This window comes from Erigeron canadensis, chromosome 4, assembly GCF_010389155.1.
Source record: "Erigeron canadensis isolate Cc75 chromosome 4, C_canadensis_v1, whole genome shotgun sequence".
NCBI lineage: Eukaryota > Viridiplantae > Streptophyta > Magnoliopsida > Asterales > Asteraceae > Erigeron > Erigeron canadensis.
Window position 1 is genome coordinate 31,899,153 of NC_057764.1, and position 20,405 is coordinate 31,919,557.

Consider the following 20,405-nt stretch of genomic DNA (forward strand, 5'->3'; position numbering starts at 1 on the left):
TTTAGAAATAAACCATGCCTTAGATGTTGTCAACTTTTTCCACGCGTCCTGATCTGATGGTTATGAACATATGGTCCTGACTTGAAAGTGACATTATCCGTTCTGTCTCCCAGGTGCTTCTCTTGCATCGTGTCGCCAATGAATTAGTAGACACCTTATAGAATTTCGACAACCACTAACAATGGCACATGAATGTACCTTATACCTTTTGATCCTTTACATTGCAGTGGAAGTTATCCAAAGTTGTTGACGAAGCATCAAAAAACTTATAATATTTTGATCTTCCAGATGTTCTTCCAGGCTTAATCTTCTATCCTTTGACTTCACTCTTCGACTTCAGACCAAGTGTTTTACTTCATAGCATTGATCGCTTGTGGTTATTCTGGTCTGAACACCTCTACTGGATTTTTCCTATGATTTGCTTGATTAGATGTGCCTTTGTCTATATAGAGTAATGACCAAGATGAACAATGATATCAGTGTAAGATTTCTACTAGTTTACTTCAGGAATGATCTCAGACTGAGAATTCCTGGAATCTGAGAAGACTTCTTCACTATTAACTCTAAATTCTTTGATTAAACGATTTGGTTTTAATCATCAATGCAAATAACATATATATATATATATATATATATATATATATATATATATATATATATATATATATATATATATATATATTATATATATATATGTGGGAAAGAGAAATAGAGTATAAACAATCTAAAAAGTATAAAGGGATCAATCCTGGTCGTCCGATCAAGGGCTCAGATCAAGCCTTCTCCTCCTTCTTCCTCCTTCTCCGGCTACTGCGTCACCTTCTTCTTCTCCGGCGAGACAACCATCGCCACCACCATCATCTCTGACCACCCCAACCACGGCGCCGGCAGCAAGGGCGGATCCTGTACCGTATCAAACAGCTACCATCTCTTGGATCGTCGCCCATCAAATCCATACGATTCCTATATGCGTCCGTTGATAACCAATTTAGAACAGATGAGGGAAACGCTCATGCTGTATCCACCGGAAAACGAAACTAATGATTGTCGGAGATGTCACTGGAGGTGGTGGAGATGGTTGTCTCGCCGGAGAAGAAGGAAGAAAAAGGAAGTGGTGACGCTCGTCGGTAGAAAATGGGGTGGCTTGCGGCGACAGTCTCGCCGGAAAAGAAAGAAGGAGGAGGAAGAAGATGTTTGATCCAACGGTGGAGATTGTTCCCTTTATACTTTTTGAATTGTTTGCACTTTATTTAACTCACCCTATATATATATATATATATATATATATATATATATATATATATATATATATTAGCAGGATACTCACACAATGCGGAGATGGTAGTTATGACGGCAGTCCATGTGGTGTCGGCCACATGTGGTGATGGCACGACTATTGGTGGTAGTGGATATGTCGAGTGTATATTAATGTAAATGTAATTGTATAGAGGTAATTCATCTAAAGAGTAGTAGAAATATTTCAAAAGATAAGGGGCTAATAGTATAAATTATTTCATTAAGGGTAAAATAGTCATTTTGCATCTTTTCTTTTTCTAACTTTTCAACAAAAGTATATAATATTTATGGGAAGAGATTCCCTCCAGTTGTTTCCAACTTTATTGATTAAGTTGAAAATATCTTACCCTTGGATTAAAATCAAGTGTCAAGATTCAAAAATGAACTTTGAATCTTGTCCTTTAATTTCAATCCAAAGATCAAGATTTAAATAACATGAATAGTCATGTTAACCAACTTGATAAAATGATCTCCTAATATTTATATAGTATGTATATATATATATATATATATATATTTGTTGGCAGAACTTTTATTATATGTTAATTGTATATTCATATATAAAAGTATTAGTAACATATTCAATTTACCTTAAACCTAATTTACTTTAAAATTTAGATTGGAATAAAAAATGAATATAATATCTATTAATCATATGTCGGCGTGATGTGTCGTATAGTGTCGGTGACGACAGTGATGGGCGGCGGCGGCGGCGGCAGTGTTGTGGCTATTAATATAAAAATAATTGATATAAAAAGGGGTAATGTAGCTATTTAAGTGTTAAGGGTAAATTTGGTAAATCAAGTTCACTAAGTGTATTATAGATATTTCAAGGATATTTTTAAAATAGTGAATAAAAAAGAATGACATTTTGGGTTATCAACAACTTAATTGAAAAAAAACAAAAAAAACAGAGGGAACCAAATGTTTCATATTGTAGTATAGATAAATAAATTTTATTAAATTTTAAAAATACCAAATCTGATTAAAAGTAAAAGATACTAAAATAAAAAAATGTGAATGCAACAGTTAAAATATGTAACTACATATAAATAAAAGACTACTCATTTTAAGATGGCATACATGAAATTAACATCTTGTTTAGTGATATTAATAGCTATCTTTTCATATTTGACTTTGTGTACTGCATAAGCCATGGTAAAAGCGCACATTTGGACACCTTTGAAGTGTTTATTATGCAATAGAAGTACAAAATTCCTTGTACGAGTTTAACAAATGAATGAGATGCAATTTTATAGATATTTCTTATAGGACTGTCCTTGTTCTTTTTACACTTTTTCACATTTGGGAAAAAAAATTATTTAATGTTCTTTTAGGCGTCAAAAGAAACCCAAAAGCAAGCAACTAAAATCCAAGTTTATTTTGATCACCTCTTCTGGTAATGGTTATGGTTATGGACTTATGGTTATGGTTATGACCCCTTTAATCTAGTGTGATCATCCTTTTAAATCTCTTTTGTTTGTATTAGGCAACCTCCCTTAATCAACTTTCTTTACTTTATCTCTTTATTTAGATTACCAAAATTACATTTTTCACCTATTGTGACCCCACATCTCTTTTTTCTTTTAAGGTGCATTATCGTCTTTTCGGTGTATCCATACTTTTGGAATGACAATGACTTAGACCGACCAAAATTCTTGTGATCATAACACACAATAGAATAACATATCCCTTTTGGGTTTGCCAAAACGAACCAAGTTAATACTTATCTTACTTTCAAACAATTATAAATTTTATAATATCGATCAATTTAAATCACGCTTTTTTGGTATGTTAAGATGGTGGATGTACAAAAAAGCATTTCATAGTCTACAAATTCTGCAAGGAAAACGTGAAAGTGTAACTTAAAAAACATTTCTTGGATAGCCATCGACCAAATTTAGGCAATAGCGTTTATTACGTAAATATATAAGTGAAGGGGAAAAAAACAATAGCTTAAAGTGTTTTTTTTTTTTTTTTTTTTTTTTTTTTTTTTTTTTTATGTAAAACTAGTGCTCAGACCCGTCCAGGACGGGTAGTCAAAGATAATTCAAGAGTGTTTTTATTATGCAACGAAAAGCTAGCGAGCAAACATGAATTTTCTTTTAGTTTTCATCAAATATACACCATTTTGAAAATTGACACATTAACGATATAATTCGAGCAACCATCAATATGACCAATATCACAACTTAATCAATATGAAAGGTAAAGAATAAACATATGAAAATTAACTTCATATAAATATTGATTCCAGTTTACTCATTTATTTTCAACTTTAGTAAAATAAAAAAATTGCAGTTTGTTATATCTAAACTTACTACAAACAACAATTTTAGATTAAACGATTTAGAGTTAAACTAAAAAAAAAAAAATTCAACAAAAAGAGAAACAAAAAGTGTATAGTATATAATTTGAAAAATAATACCAATTCACCAACAAAGACCATTTCGAACGTTTTGATTTACATCGGGTTGTTGCACACCGAAACAGTCCATACATGCATAACACGGAGTCATAGATGCTGGTTAACATGTGTTGGCTTAAGATCTTCAAGATAAACTAATGTGGTCTTATTTTTTGTTGTTGAAAAAGGAGTCATAATGAACCTATAATGGATGACAAATTAAATTAAAAGAGATAATAATAACAGTAACATAAAAATTCAATGTTAAATAATAATAAAAATGATTAAATACGAACAAAGTATATAAATAAAAAACCTTTTTGGTAGTCAATCGTAGGGTAGTTTTTTTTTTGTTTAAAATATGTGAGGGTTTTTTCTAGGTGGTATATATACAGATAATATGGTTATTTACTGAAATGGTACCTGGACTATCCACCATATTACTGATTTCATACCTATAACTTTAAAATTACTCTTATCATACCCCAACTTATCAATTTTCCACTCGGACGATACCTGACTTGACGGGCGTCTGTTTGGCCATTAAATTGGGGTATGACTACCGTAAATTTTAAAGTTTTAGGTATGAAACCAGTAACACGGTGGATAGTCCAGATATCATTTATGTAATTAACCATTATTATTACTATTATTATTATTATTATTATTATTATTATTATTATTATTATTATTATTATTATTATTATTATTATTATTATTATTATTATTATTTATGGTTGTTGTTGTTTTTTTAATTACACAAAGTACATTGGTATATTTTTGTAAATATTTGTATTTATTTTATAAAAAAAACTTTATTTTTATAAAAAAAATTATTGTAAATATTTATTTTTTTATTAAAAACTATTAATATATCAAATACCATTATTTATAAAAAAAAATTTTAATAAAATAATATTTTATTTTATAAAAGATCATTTTTAGTACAAAGTTTTTAAAGGGGTAAACCGGAAAAAATATCATAATTTCTTGTATTGCATTAGTACCTGTACAACTACTATGTAAGGTTTGAATCAGCTCAAAACAGATTTAATTAACTCCAAGTGGTGGTATCCATTCAAGACTTAAAGTACATTTATCACTGCTTTACATGAAATTAATGTACTGCTTCCGATTTACTTATTTTTTTTTATATAAAAAATAAATAAATATGAAATAAATAAAATCATCATGGATCTATAATTTGATAGATTAATAGTTTTTAATAAAAAATAAATATTTACAATAGTTTTTTTTATAAAAATAAAGTATTCTTTTATAAAATAAAAGTAAATATTTACAAAAAAATATCAATGTACTTTTTAAAATTATTTATTCCTAAATAATACTTTGTGTAATTAAAAAAAAAACAACAACAACAACCATGATAGTAATAATAATAGCAATAATAATAATAATAGTAAAAACATCACTTCCATTAGAAATTAATAAGATTTACAAGAAATTATAGTTATAATAATAATAATAATAATAATAATAATAATAATGGTTAATTACATAAATGACACATGGACTATCCACTATATTATTGGTTTCATACCTAAAACTTTAAAATTTACGGTAGTCATACCCCAACTTAACGGTCAAACTGACGCCCGTTAGGTCAGGTATCGTCCGTGTGGAGAATTGATAAGTTGGGGTATCATGAGAGTAATTTTAAAGTTATAGGTATAAAATAAGTAATATGGTGGATAGTCCAGGTACCATTTCAGTAAATAACCCTAGATAATAATAATAATAAAAATTTTATAAGATTTTTTTATTAAAAGGTTGGCCATTTATTAAATAAATATTAAAAAATAGAAGATTAATAAAAAGTGGTATTAGGCTAAAGGAGTGAGATTAAAGGTGTCAAATAAACCACAACCTCATCTTTTAGTTATTTTATAGATTTACATTTTCTCATCATTAAAATTTATGCATTTGACCAAATCCATAATTTGTTGCCCATTTCCCTTCTATATTCAATATAAGATTTTTAAGTTTAATGGAAAACTATTTCCAATGTCTTTACACACGTTAATATGACTTAATCTTTTGAATACATAATCTTCTAATAACATAATTGAAACTGTCATCAATTGTTAGAAACTGTATGAAGGACTGCTTCATAAAAAAAATTTCAATAGAATTTGATAGGAAAGAATTTGGATTCTATTATTGGTTTTGGATTTCCATTAAAAATTAAGAGCCAAATAGCCCGTTGTAACGCATTTAGTTCACATAATATTTTTGAACAAGATTATATATGAAAAAATGTTATTTGCTCTTTGGAGATTCAAGTGACGGACAAAATGAAGAGATTTCCCACGTCCTCAAAGAATGAATATTCCAGCAAATGAGAGGATTTTTTACATTCCAACTAAATCTTTTATTTTTGAACAACCAAATAAATTAAAGAATGAAATTCAACTATAATTTTATCGGATTTTATCAGGATATATTTATGAAAATGCGATCTTAGTGTTTCATTTCATGAGGCCATTGGTGTGGCTTGGGTGGTCCATGATCGATGGCATTAGTGTTTATATATGTTGTAAATTCTCAATTCTTCGCTTGCACGATGGGAACTCGATGAGTGGTTGCCTTTCCGTTTATTTTTTCAAAAGACGTGACAATGTGGATCTGATTTTTCTAAAATTATTCACCCTAGTAACATTAGATTAAAAGCATAGTTTGATAGTTATGTTATATAAGTTAATTAAACGAGAATAGAAAATAAATAATTTCACTTAAAAATATCGTTGTACTCGTGCAATGTAGCGGTGATCTGACAATGACAGTGGTGCGGCGACAGATGATGATAGTGGTGGCAGCGTTAAATAATGTAGATAATTAATGTAAAAGTGTTTGATTTAAAAGGGGTTGTAGAGATATTTTATAATATAAGAGATTAATGTTGTAATTTAATATTAAGGTTTGGTGATGATTTAATTCATTAAGGGTAGTTTGGTCAATTAACATGTTCATTTTTTTAAAAACTTTCAACATGGGGGTTTAATATTTGGAAAATGCTAAATAAAGTCTTTAAGGATTCACTTAACGTGCATAAAAAAGTTGTACGTTTCCATATAAAAAGTCCACCTCCTGATTTTTATGGTAAGTGTAGAACTATTTAATACACCTTAATTATGAAATCTCTTAGTGCTTCGTTTAGCAAAACCCTTAGTTTTTATATAATAATCACTACAACAAATTAATAAATTCTACACACTTTATTCTACACATTTTTGAAAAGTGTGTAAAATTTTGATGAATACTTCGCACTTAAAAATGTGTACAAAATAGTCTACATCAAAAAGTGTGAAGAAAGCTAAAAACTTCACATTTAAAAGTGTGAAGAAAAATGTTCACACTAATAAGTGTGTACAAATTTTATATTTTACACACTTATAAGTGTGGAGATCATTTTCTTCGCGGGCGATTTCTTCACACTTGTGTAAAATTCACTTGCGAAGAAATGATTTTTATAGTACGTAGAAATCACCCGCGAAGAAATTATCTTTACAAATAAAAGTTCGTACAAATCTAATATTTTACACACTTAATAGTGTGTAAAAATTTTTCCCGCATTTTTAAATGTGAAACTTGTAACTTTTTTCACATTTTTTAGTGTAGACTACTTATACACATTTTTAAGTGCGAACAACTTATGAAAAATTTTCGCATTTTTAAAAAGTGATGCGTACAAATGATAAATTTTTTGTAGTGAATATAGATATAGATAAATGTTATGATTAAAAATCATGTTGACTGTTTGAGAATCAAATTCGATTTTTAACATGAATTGGATCGTAATCTTAATTTCAATGACAATGATTTGGCTTTCCTTATTAAGACATAAATATTAAATAGTATCGCGCTTATATATATAGAATTTTTAATAATAATATATAATGTCAAAGGTATTTTAGAGAATAACTAATAATATATATATATCTGTCTATATATATATTAAAAGAGTAGTTAAACAAGCCTATTTTATAACCTATCTTATATTTATAGAAAGTTTTAGATTAAAAAAAGAAAAAACCTTCCATCAAAATGATCAAATCTTATGTATATAATAATCACAATTACAATTTTATAATTCAATATTAAATATTATATTAATGCTATTACAGTTCTTTATTATTATATTATTATTATTATTAATTATTAATATCAAACTAATATGTTGAGTTTTGATGATTTTTATTATGAATTTTTGTAAGGATTTAGGTTGAATATGTGATTATAAGATATGTTCATGAATAAGTTTGAAAAAAAAAAATCCATATTATATTATTGATAATTTTATTTATGTGATTAAATTTTAATACCTGTTTATCTTTATTCTTAAAGCTAAAAGATAAATAATATTAGTCAAAACTTTTTTTTATTTTTATTTTTTATTTTAGACGACAGTCAAAAATTTTTATTAAATGATTGTTTTAAATAGGCACACATCGTGCGGGTAAAAAACCTAGTATATATATATATATATATATATATATATATAGTTAGAATTTTGTTTTTCTTACTGATAAATCATAATGATGACTTGTTGAAAGTATATCTTTTTCTCAGGACTATGCATGTTAATGTTTTATTAAAAAAATATATATTATCTTCACGTAATTGCACATTTACACCGACTACAAAAATGTTTATATTTATATATAAGTAGATAAACATAATAGATGAATCATCTTAAGGGATAATATTATTTATTTACAGCTAAAAAAGATATACAGACACAAATAACAAAGGATTAATTGGAAACCAACCTTAACGTTTTCACTTTTTCTAAGTCTAAAAAATAGCTCGTTGATAAAACTAGTTATACTATTTATTTCTCCCTTGGCCTTAATTTAAAAGTCTTAGTTTCATCTTTAGATGTTCTTTTTTCAACTTTGAAAATAATTTTTTTTTTTTGTGTTATATATAGTCGATTTTTTCTCATGTCAAATATACGGGTTATTTATTACATATTCGAGTTAATATTAAATATATTTATAAAAATTCTTGTAAATTTAGATTAAGTTTTGTTTATGTTATATCATTATCAGTGCCGTCTCCGAGAACATAAAAAAATTCCGAGACCCAACTCGAGAATAATAAATAGGCCCCTGTAATAGTTAGTCAACAATAAAATATAAAAATTATAATATTACAATAGTAAAGGGTGATGATATGTACATAGATGGCTACCTGCTTCACATTTTAAACAAAATACGATAGTATTTGTAAACTCAATCAAATATATCAAGTTAAAAAGAAAATACTATACAGTTGAAGCATAAAGACTTTTAAAAGAGCCGGATAGTTTGCTAAAAGAATGTAATCAAGATTGTAAATTTGAATAAGTTATGGACTTATGGAGTAGATTGTTAGAGGTTTAAGTTGTAAATGTACTAAAGTTCAGGGGGATTATTTGTACAAATGGTCATTATGAATAAAAGAATATATCAATCCACAATAATGTCGTTTTTTTCGTTTACATAGACTCCATTAAAGCTTTAACTTTCTACTGTATGTATTTTCCTTTGAATTTTCCTGGTGCGCCCTTAAAGAGAGTGGGTTTGGCTCGGTTGCAACCCTTGCCCACCCTCTGAGCGGGCCCTGATTATTATCAATTCTTGATAATGATATTACCTTTAGCTTTATAATTGATAAATTTTGCTTATATTTACTTTTATATATTTAATCGTTTGATATATATTTATTCTTATCTTAAATTATTTTATTACAAGTATTTTATTTATAATTTTCAATAAAAATATTGAAATAAATATTAATTCGTTATCAAACATAAAAATCTCTAATTTTTTAGATATATATTTTGTTATCAGATAGACATTGTAAAATAAAATATTAGCTATTTTGACATTAGTTAAAATGTAAATTGGTGATGAAAAATAAAAATATGTATATTAATTTAGACATTAATTTCGTTTTGAGGAATTGAGAGCTATAATTGGTCAATGACTATTCGATCAATTGTCTTATATATATATATATATATATATATATATATATATATATATATATTAAGATAAGATATATACTTGATGTATATTATAAATAAAATGTGTTTTAAATGTATCCATCATTTATATAATTTCCATCAAGAGTACAGAGACTCGGAAAGCTTCCACTACGACAGACTCCACTTCTCTTTCTACGCCTGTTGTGGAAAGCACGAACCCAATAGAGTCTTGTTTTTCGTGACTTGATTATGTTGGTCATTCAACAAAAGTCAAGTTAGATTCTAAAATTGTTTGGAATTATAGATGTCCCAGTGGGGATATCCAAGGTCCGTTCTCTTTAGCGCAGTTACAAAAGTGGATCGAATACTTTCCCATGGATTTTAAGATTTGGAAAATGTCTGGTAAGGAAGATGAAAGTATCCCTCTACACTCTATTTTTAAAGAAGCGGGTAATAGACAATATTGTTAGAAGTAGTGTCACACCCCACCTTAGGCGGAATCGTAGGATATGACGAAAAAACATAACATAGCACATGAGATTTATAATAGAGTAATACTAAATGAAATCCAAATAAAAGTAATTTCCACAAGCGGAAAGTCTAGGCAACACGCCTCAAAATAGCAAAGAAATAGCAATTGCAAATAGTGTTCAATGTTTCAAATGCAATCTAGGAGTCCATGAAGGATCTCTTTATTAGTCTTACTAAGGTCCGTATGCTCACTCTTCTTAAGCATTGTTATTACCTGAAAATGAATGCTCAAAAATGTCAACATAACGTTGGTGAGTTCGTAGGTTTAAAGAAATACAAATGAATTTGTTGTGCATAATATATGAGGTTTGGACAATAGTGTAAATATAAATATGTAGTAGCATGTATGCATACCAAATACCGATCAATGCCATCATAGTTTTCCAACAACACAAACTCATCACTGCTTGCCAACAACACAATCACATCACTACTTGCCAACATCTCAATCACACACTGTAATACCAACAACTACCAGCTGGAGTATATAGTTGGTCGATAGATTTCAAATAGTCTTCAATAGATATCAACAGACATCTACTGCATCATAGAATCAACACAAACAAGCTAGCATACACATTTCATAATTACACGTATTTGTCCAAGAAGACAAACAAGTTTTGACACAACTAGTAAAGAAAAGAAAACTGTTTTGAGCATCATTTTCCCCCAAAGAAATAAAATAAAAAGGGGCCACGAAACTCACCTCAATCAGCAAGCAGTTGTGCAAAGTCCAAAAGATCACTAGAATCTACACAACCTATACATGTACAAGTTACAATTATGGACATGGTCAATAACCGTCCATTGTAACCCGCATTTGATGATATACATATATGGCTACTTTCAAAATATTCACAACTAATTTGTCATGTATTATTAAGTTACAAGTCACATAACTTAATATAGTGCATTTGTTTTAATGATATACCATTGGTTTCTACAAGTTCATATTCACTGAAATTTTTGGTAACTTTATCTATTTTTTATTAGGATGAAACGAACAATTCAAGCTTTCAAATCTTAACCACTGTAACCTTAGCGTGTTATACTTTCATAAATTTTTGCTTAATTTATTTCGCACGTTAACTGTTTTTTAAAAATTCCATAATCACAAACTAGTCAGAAAATTCACTGTTTGCGCGCAGAAAAGTTTTATAAATGTTAAGGGCCTTCGAAGCTTCAAAAAAATCCAAATTTTTACTGTACACTCTTAACTCTTAAAAATGTTTCTGAAAAAATAATCTTCCAGTTCATAAAATCGACCAAGATATGACTATTTGAAGTCGACCTAAATCTGTTCTGAAAACTCAGCTTTGCGCAGTTTTGTTATAAAATTCGTTTGACAACCTTAAACTTCATATTTTTACACGAAACCAATTCCACCAGAAAGTAGACTTCTTGAATTTAATTTTAGACACCAAAAACGTAACTTAACCATCTTTCATGACCAAGATACGACCTTTCAAGGTTAACAAACCGAATCTGTCCAGATTCTGAAATAACCCAAACTTACTGTTTTAAAGACTACTACAACTAATATTCATATATAAACTTTCAAATCTTTCCAACACCTATTTACATCTGTTATTATGATTTCCATGCCTTCATAATTGAATTTTTTTAATTACATTAATTATTATGCTACAATAAATATTTAAACTTTTAACATTAATATGATTTATATTTCAAGCTTTTGACTTAACCCTAAAAAAAAACCTTTCATTCATTATTATATATTTTGCCATAATATATATATTCATCAAATAGGTTACTTATAATAAAAGATCAACAATATATATATATATATATATATATATATATATATATATATATATATATGAAAAGAAAAGATAAGTAATTTTTACTCCAAAATAGATGATCACTCCTTAGATACCTTAATAAAATAAAATATTAATTTTATAAGGATTGTAACCATAGATTTTTTATATAATAAAACTCTTAGAAAACATATTGAGAGTTATATTATCTTACCAAAAATCCATGAATCCTTGGAGAATAAATGGCAATTGAGAGATTATGGAAATTGTTTTTTTTTTCTTTGTGGTGGTCTTGTTCGACGGCAGGGAAGAACACAAAGAGTAATTGTGTTTTAGATTTTATTTTATTTTAATGATAACTAATAATGCTTTAATCCTATACTTGTAGCATCTAGCTCAGCAGCTTCTTCAAAAGAGATGACGGATATAAAGCGGTTACCACTATACTTGTAGAGATAAGTGTTAGAGTTTGTTTACAATTAGAATATGTAATTATTATTAACCAAGAATTGAGATGGGATGGGAATGTAAATCCCTTTTGCCGTAAATTACATATATTGTAAGGATAAGTTTTGGTATTTGATATAAACTCATCAAATTACATATGAACTTTTTAACTGTTTTATTTATTTAACTTATAATTTAATAGTACAATAGCTATTATCATTACTACTACTACGTATGTATAATTAATGATCATAGATTTTATTCACCAATAAGTATTATATAGAAATTTATATATGTCTAGAATTGAATATGACATATAACTATATGTCTAGATATCAACGAGAATAACTATAACCGTCTATGTTTAGGAAAATAGAGTAATTAAATCATAAACTAATGTTATTCAAGTAATAGGAGTCACATATTGGAATGATCACCACATATTGACTAGTCAAGAAATTTGAAATGCAAGTTAGAGACTATAATAAATCACCAGTTTTGGTGACGGATGTCACAAGTAGTGGTTTGGATATTCACACAATTGACGAGGTTTTGAAGGACGCGGATGACTGTTAGCTCCCTTTGCATTTGTGGACAAGTGCAATGGGTGCTCGGATCAATCCATGGGAGATCATTCTTTTTACATTTAATCGGGATAATTTCCTTTTTTACTCTAGTAGTTAACATTATTTTACGTGTTCATTTCTTTGATAGTCTTGCTAAGTTGCTAGATTATGAGTTTTGAACTCTTAGTGTGTTTCTTGTTGTACCGGCTAGTTTCTTACTAGCATCTTTATCTTTAATTAAATTTAAATGGCGTTCCAAAAAAAAAAACACAATATAAATATTTATCGTGAAAGTTAATTAAAAAAATCTTAAAAAGTCACTTTATGACATTTCGTAAGAGATAACACAAAAATATATAACGATAATTTTGATAATAGTGATATAATTAGTGTTTTAAGATTAATGATATTGAACTACTGTTTTATCAATAACTGACGTGCTTGTTTGAACTTAGAACATAAGAGCACCCCTTATGTGCTAGTATTGGTTGCGTATTGGACATCCAATACGGTCCACACCATTGGGTGTGGGTCGTATTGGTCCGTATTGGATTTCGTGGCGGAGGGATTCGTAGTGGTGAATACGGATTGTAAGTGTTTTTTTTATCTTTTCCCCAACGGCTACCTGATTAAAAAAAAGAAAATTTTCTTTTTTTGAATTTACTATACAATCTTCAAACGGCTAGTTATCAAAATTTTCAAAAAAATCAACCCTTTTCACCTTTTATTCACTTATTTAACCCACTTATTTCATTCATTCAACCAAAACTCAAACACTTTCATATCCAAATCTAATTCATTCTTCAAACTAAAAATCACCATGTCTTTCTCATTGAGAATCCATACATACTCGGGTCCATTGCTTAGCGATGACGACAGTGATGAGGAGCTCATGGCTATCATGAAAGATTGTATCGAGCTCGATGAGGCCGAACCGTCCCAGAAATTAACTCGGGAACCGGTTTATAGAGATCGGTATGGGACTGCTGACCAACTCATGATAGATTATTTCATTGAAGACTCAACGTTTGCGCCACACCATTTTAGGCGGCGTTTTCGAATGAGAAAGAACTTGTTCATGCGCATCATTCGCGATATACAAAGCTACTTTTTGTCTCCAAAACCAAGACATTTTACCCGAATGGAAGACTTACGTGTCGATGCAAGAAAAAGGTTGGTTTTAGTACCATCCATAAATGTGTATCTGCCATACGACAACTGGCGTATGGCAAATCTCCGGACTCACTTGATGAATATTTGCATATGGGGGAGGAAACAGCTAGAGTATGTCTAGAAGATTTTTGTAAGTGTGTTTTTGAGCTTTATGCAGCTGAGTATTTGCGAAGACCCACACCGGATGACATACAACGTTTGCTAGGCAAACACGAAGAACTTCATGGGTTTCCGGGGATGTTAGAAAGCATCGATTGTATGCATTGGCTATGGAAAAATTGTCCAAAATCATGACAAGGGCAATACACTCGTGGTGATAAAGGACGTCCAACCATCATACTTGAAGCGGTTGCGTCTTATGATTTATGGATATGGCATGCATATTTTGGCGCTGCAGGATCTAACAACGACATAAACGTCCTGAATCAGTCAAATTTGTTTAGGTATTTTTAAAATGATTTATCGCTTTTTAAAATTTATCGCTTTTTAATATAATTTATCGCTTTTTAATATAATTTATTTATTAAATATAGGGAAATAATTGAGGATACGGCTCCCGACACTCCATTTAACGTTAACGGGACCGAATATAAGAAGACATACTACCTTGCTGATGACATTTATCCAGAGTGGTCTATGTTTGTGAAATCGTTCTCATGCTCGCAAGACGAGAAAAGGAAGAAGTTTAAGAAGTACCAAGAAAGTGCTCGAAAAGATGTTGAGCGGGAATTCGGAGTTCTTCAAGGTCGATGGGAGATACTTCAGGCACCGGCAGAAGCCATGAGTGTTAATAAGATTCGCCGAACCATGTATGCGTGTGTTATGTTGCATAACATGATTGTTGAGGATTCGAGATATGCCATAACCTCTTACGAAGAGAATTTCATTAACGAGCCACGTAACCTACCACGACGAACATTCGAGGAGAGGCTAAAGGTGCATGAGCGGACCATTAAGGAACTTCGAGACCGACACGTCCACCATTCTCTACGTCATGATCTCGTCGAGCATATTTGGAGTCTTCCTTAAATCTTGTTGCGCTTAAGTCATTATTAGGATTGTTTTTTTTTATTTTAAATGCATTTTAATTTTTTTTTTCTTATGTACGCTGCTCGTTTTTTTTAATAAAATGGCATTTTAGGATTTAATATAGTATTTGTGTTTATTTTATAAATTATATTTGTGGTTTTATTTATTAAAAGTTTGAAAATAAATATATTGGAGTGTATTGGTTAGTATTGGATATATTGGGTATTGGGTGTGAATTGAGAAAAATGTATTGGAAAGAGGTTTTGCTGATGTGGCGCTGATGTGACACTGTATTAGTTATTATTGGTATGGACCATTAGGGGTGCTCTAAGAAATGTAACACCATCTTATATGTAACTCCTGTTAGTTAATGTCCATGCATGATAACATAAGGGTTGGTGCCTCGTGGCTGCGGGTTGCGGCGGTTACACAATGATGATAATCAGTGAGAGAGGAATTGATATGCGGGTGTGTAAATAGAAAGATGAGAAAAAAGTGACCGTGTGTTAGATCTTGGTAGAGTATTTGTCTGATTGTGTTTAGAGATATATAAAAATTATAGGTAATCTGTAAATTAGGGGCAATATGAGAATATTAAAAAAATTGCTTAAATTTCTTAAAATAGATTTTTAATTTGTATTATAAGGAGGTATAGAATTGTTTTTAGTTTTTCCATATTTGCTTTTGATCGTTTCCTATTTAAAAATCATTTGTATTGTATTTTCTAGAATTCTAGCATAGATTCACCAATTAGACTGATTTTTAACTTCAATGTGTTTTGATTCCAACGAATAGATTGATCATTTACGTGATTTTGAGTTTGAGATGTCAATGTTTAGGTACTTACGTGGTCGATACTCGATACAATTTACATATATAGTGCCTATTGTTGCACCAAGCCTATATATAGTTATCTATCAAGCTTTATAAACCAAGGAAAATGAAAAAGTGTGAGACCTATAAATTTCTGTAATATTTTAAAATTTATTATAAAAATGAAAAATAAGTCCTAGTTATGAGGTTTATGGATCGAGAATAATATAGATATAGAATAAGTTTGTACGAAAAGTTGATATATATATAATTATATGAGTAGTGATATTGGTATCATAATTTTTAATATAGATCTACCACATTGTATATATTATATAGCTGATTGTACAAATCATTAATGCACATAATATGATAGATTTATCAAAAGTAGTGGTACAAATATCACCTCCCCATGACATAAACGCAACACATATCAATAATGAATTTAATGAAGCCGTAAGTTCTATTGCATCAATATATATATAATGATAATTAAAATCCATTTATTCTGTTTTGTTTTTTATTAATTGTGCTAAAATTTTGAAGTAATTTCTGGCATTTTACTTATTGCAAAAGTTTAATTAACAAAAAGTACATATATGATAGATGATAACTCATAGATCGACTAACAAATCTTTTATAAACGCATTTTTTAAAAACTGTTGTATAAAACGCATTGGCAACTAAAATCTCTGGTAATACCCAATTGTTTTTCGATATATAGTTCTTCGTTAAGCTACAACGACACACAATGATATAGTGCAATAATAATGACCTAACAAATTGGTACCGTAGCATTAGTTCTTTTAATAATTTGATGAATTCTTTAAGATGATTGCATATATATATATATGTTCATACCGATCTAGTCAACCTTGCATGTCTACTCATAACAGCGGTTCCATATCTCTTGTTTCGTCTGAGACACCGAATTATTTTACAAAACAATAATATACATAAGTCTAGGGAACGTAATTTAAATGGTATCGATAAGTTTTATGATACTTAATTATTTTATATTCACAATATAAAATAATTGTGGTACTTGTGTGGATCTGATAGGGGTCTCTCCTCTTGTGGGCTTGGGATGCGGTACCTTCACGGCGGACCAAGCTGCTTTAAAGGCTGCTTCATCCAAAGTGGCCAAACATGAGAAGGCGTGCATGGACAATCAACACATGTTTATACCATTTGCTTTTGATACATTCGGTTTTCTCGCTCCCGGGGCCATTGAGTTACTTGGTAGGGTTCAACGGTTCATGCACGGTAACATTGCGATGCCAAGGTCTACGAATGTAGTTTAAACGTTTAGGGTTTGCGATACAAAAAAAGTTAGTGGCGCAACTTGTTACCCGTTTGCCTTCTAACTTTATGTAAATTATGATTCCTATATATAATATCATATTTGGGGATTGTCAATAAAAAAAATAATCACAATACAGTGAAACCTCTATAAATTAATAGTGTTGGGACTGAGATATTTTATTAATTTAGTGAGTTATTAATTTATCGAGTGTTGATTTCCACTAATCTCTTAAATTGGGTCTGGACAAATTATTAATTTTATCGAGGTTTTAATTTATAGAGTATTAATTCATAAAGGTTTGACTCTAATATGTACGTGTTGTTCACTACTTGTTTTGTAAAGTACGTACGTACGTGTTTAATTTATCATATATACGTGTTGTTCACTACTTGTTTTGTAAAGTACGTACGTACGTGTTTAATTTATCATATATGTTATATTTTTATAGATATAAGTATAGTATAATATAGAGTATATTTTTTTCTTGGCATCAACTTGGTGGCTCAATAAAAAGTACTGAGACTAGTGGAAAAACAAGGAGATGTAACGAAACCGTGTTACATTCATAAAAACTGTGGGCATGCGTGTGGGGTCTGATATATACATTCATAAAACAGTTGTATATGCGCTGACTACTTCTACGTCTTTTATATAATTAACAAGCAAATACTAAGACGGCTGTTCGCTTGTTTTCCTCTCACGATATTTTGACTCGATCGATATTAATTTACATAACCTATCTTTTGACCCCATATATGTACAAATTTAACGTTGTCAAAATTGGGCCGCAACAATAGCCAAGTAACAAACCATGTATGACTATAACTGTTTGGATATATACGTTTTGGTTTTTTAGTTTTTTGAAGTTTAATTAGTCAACCCTTTATTGGATCAGTTTATAACCCTAATCGTGTCCATTTTGTTATAGCAAATTTTATTTGCTTCACAAAACCTTTTTAGGATCTAAAGGGATTATAGATAGTGCATAGTCGATCTCCTTGAATTTTTATCTTAAGTCGTTTTTCATGTTTTTCGACTATTGTAGTTTGATCAATCGATCTCGATTGACTTGTGTAGTGCTAGACTATGTTTGACACAAGCTTTTCGATTAAGAGCTTTTCAAGAGTCCTAACTTTTTGTTTATTTAAACTAAAAGCTTTTAAAGTATTAAAAGCTTTGTTTGAATGCAACTATTTTTTTTTCCAAACATACCCCTAGTCTCTCTTACTTATAAATATAAAAGTTTGTACCAAGATTCAAGAATTCAAGATATATATATATATATAACTCGGACTTTATGATCAAGACTATTATTAATTGTACATAATTGTTTATTTATATATGTATATATTGACACCATTATTCACAATGTAACTCCTATAAAGCAGGTGGAAATAAGTATATTACGAAATGGCAATATTAATTATTCCAATAATATGACTTAGAAAACAATGATGGCCTTGCATTACGTACATCAGGACAAGAGGTCCTTCTCGTCCAACGTTTCAGACCAAAGACGTACGATATCTGTGTTGGATCATTCAACAACTGATCACAAACGATGTTAAAAAAGGCCACAACTTGTACGTATGAAACAACTTTAGTTTAATTTCTACTTTTGGCACGCCACACTACACGTTTCAATAAAAGCCCAAATATAATAGTCCGTGTTGATCTTGAGCTTGAAAGTTCGTTTTTCAACTCAAACGTGTACGAATCTCATGGACCCACACTCTGTCACATTCGAACCTTTTTTTGAAGGTGGGTGGATGAATGAATGAATTGTTTTGGAAAGGAATTTGTAGTGATATAACATGTTTTTTAGATAAAGAGTGTTGACAAAATGGTACAAGTAAAGTTATCTATTTGATGCAATAAAGTCGCTAGGGACCAAACTTATGTGGAAATTTCATCCAATGAATAAAGTTGATTGGTTTATATCTCGATTTTTAATCATTTCTGTGGGATCACCAATCTCAAACATGCATCTACAGTTAACTTTTCTATTTTTTGTTTCAATGAGTAATATTTGTACAATGTTTTTCCATATCGAATCTATTATTTTGGCTATAAAAGTGTTTGCGCCATGTGTGGTGGTAATACCAGTTAATCAATTAAAATGCTTCAATATATAAGAATATTAATGATCGATCGGCTGAAAGGATCGATAATGGTAAATGTCGGTTTTATGTGGTGTTCGGTGTCAGTGATGTTAGATTAATCGTGAACTTGGATGACATGTTGCATTAATCGTGAAAAACAAAAACAATAATAATCGACTACGTACGTACATTAATATAGGTTTATTATAAATTAAGGTGGATTTAGACAATAAACAAAAGAATAAAATTTATTACATTCTCATGCACTAAACTTGATAATTTATGATAAAAGTTACTTGTATATATTACGTACGTAACTAGTTACCGTTTTCTAATCGGATATTTGATTTCCATTTAATCTTAATATTAAATGAAGATAAAGATGTCTTAACCAATAGTTAACTGCTCACAGTTATTGATTTCATCAAATTAATTAGATATTGCTTATGTTATTTGCTTCTATAAAATTAGATATGTTAATAAATTATATAACTATGTGGAGCATATAATCTGGATTATAGGTAAACATGATCTAACAAGTAACTTAAATTAGAAATCAAATGCCAGTCACCTCCAAAATTATATTAAATTATTACAATTCGAGATTAGCATTTTTTGTAAAGCTAGAATTCGAAATGTAATTAACCACCTTTAATCCAACTTATAGGTGGTTTTGTAAGTCCATCAATGTCACTAAACCGTTGAAAAATATCGCTATCATGTGTTCATGTCATCAAAATTCACAAGATTCGAACATTTCTCGATTTTTAGGATGCAGTTCAAGATAACAAGCGAATATATATTTTATTCTAAAATCACTTGAAGAGTTCGGTTTATTGGTCAAATGAAGATAGGTTCTAATTAAAATGTTGCTTGGCTTGAAACAACATGTTTGTTAGTTTACACAAATTATTTTGTATGGGCATTTATGATCACACAGAGAAAAAACGAAATGTTATGAT

General features: G+C 29.5%; 1 protein-coding gene across 1 annotated transcript; it reads left to right on the plus strand.

The window, feature by feature from the left end:
- Positions 1 to 13,840: 13,840 nt before the first annotated feature.
- LOC122597413 lies at positions 13,841 to 15,222 on the plus strand. Its single transcript, XM_043770011.1, has 4 exons — positions 13,841 to 14,243; positions 14,351 to 14,449; positions 14,492 to 14,636; positions 14,727 to 15,222. The coding sequence occupies exons 1-4, from the start codon at positions 13,841 to 13,843 to the stop codon at positions 15,220 to 15,222; spliced, it is 1,143 nt and encodes a 380-aa protein (XP_043625946.1).
- The last annotated feature ends 5,183 nt before the right edge of the window (positions 15,223 to 20,405 follow it).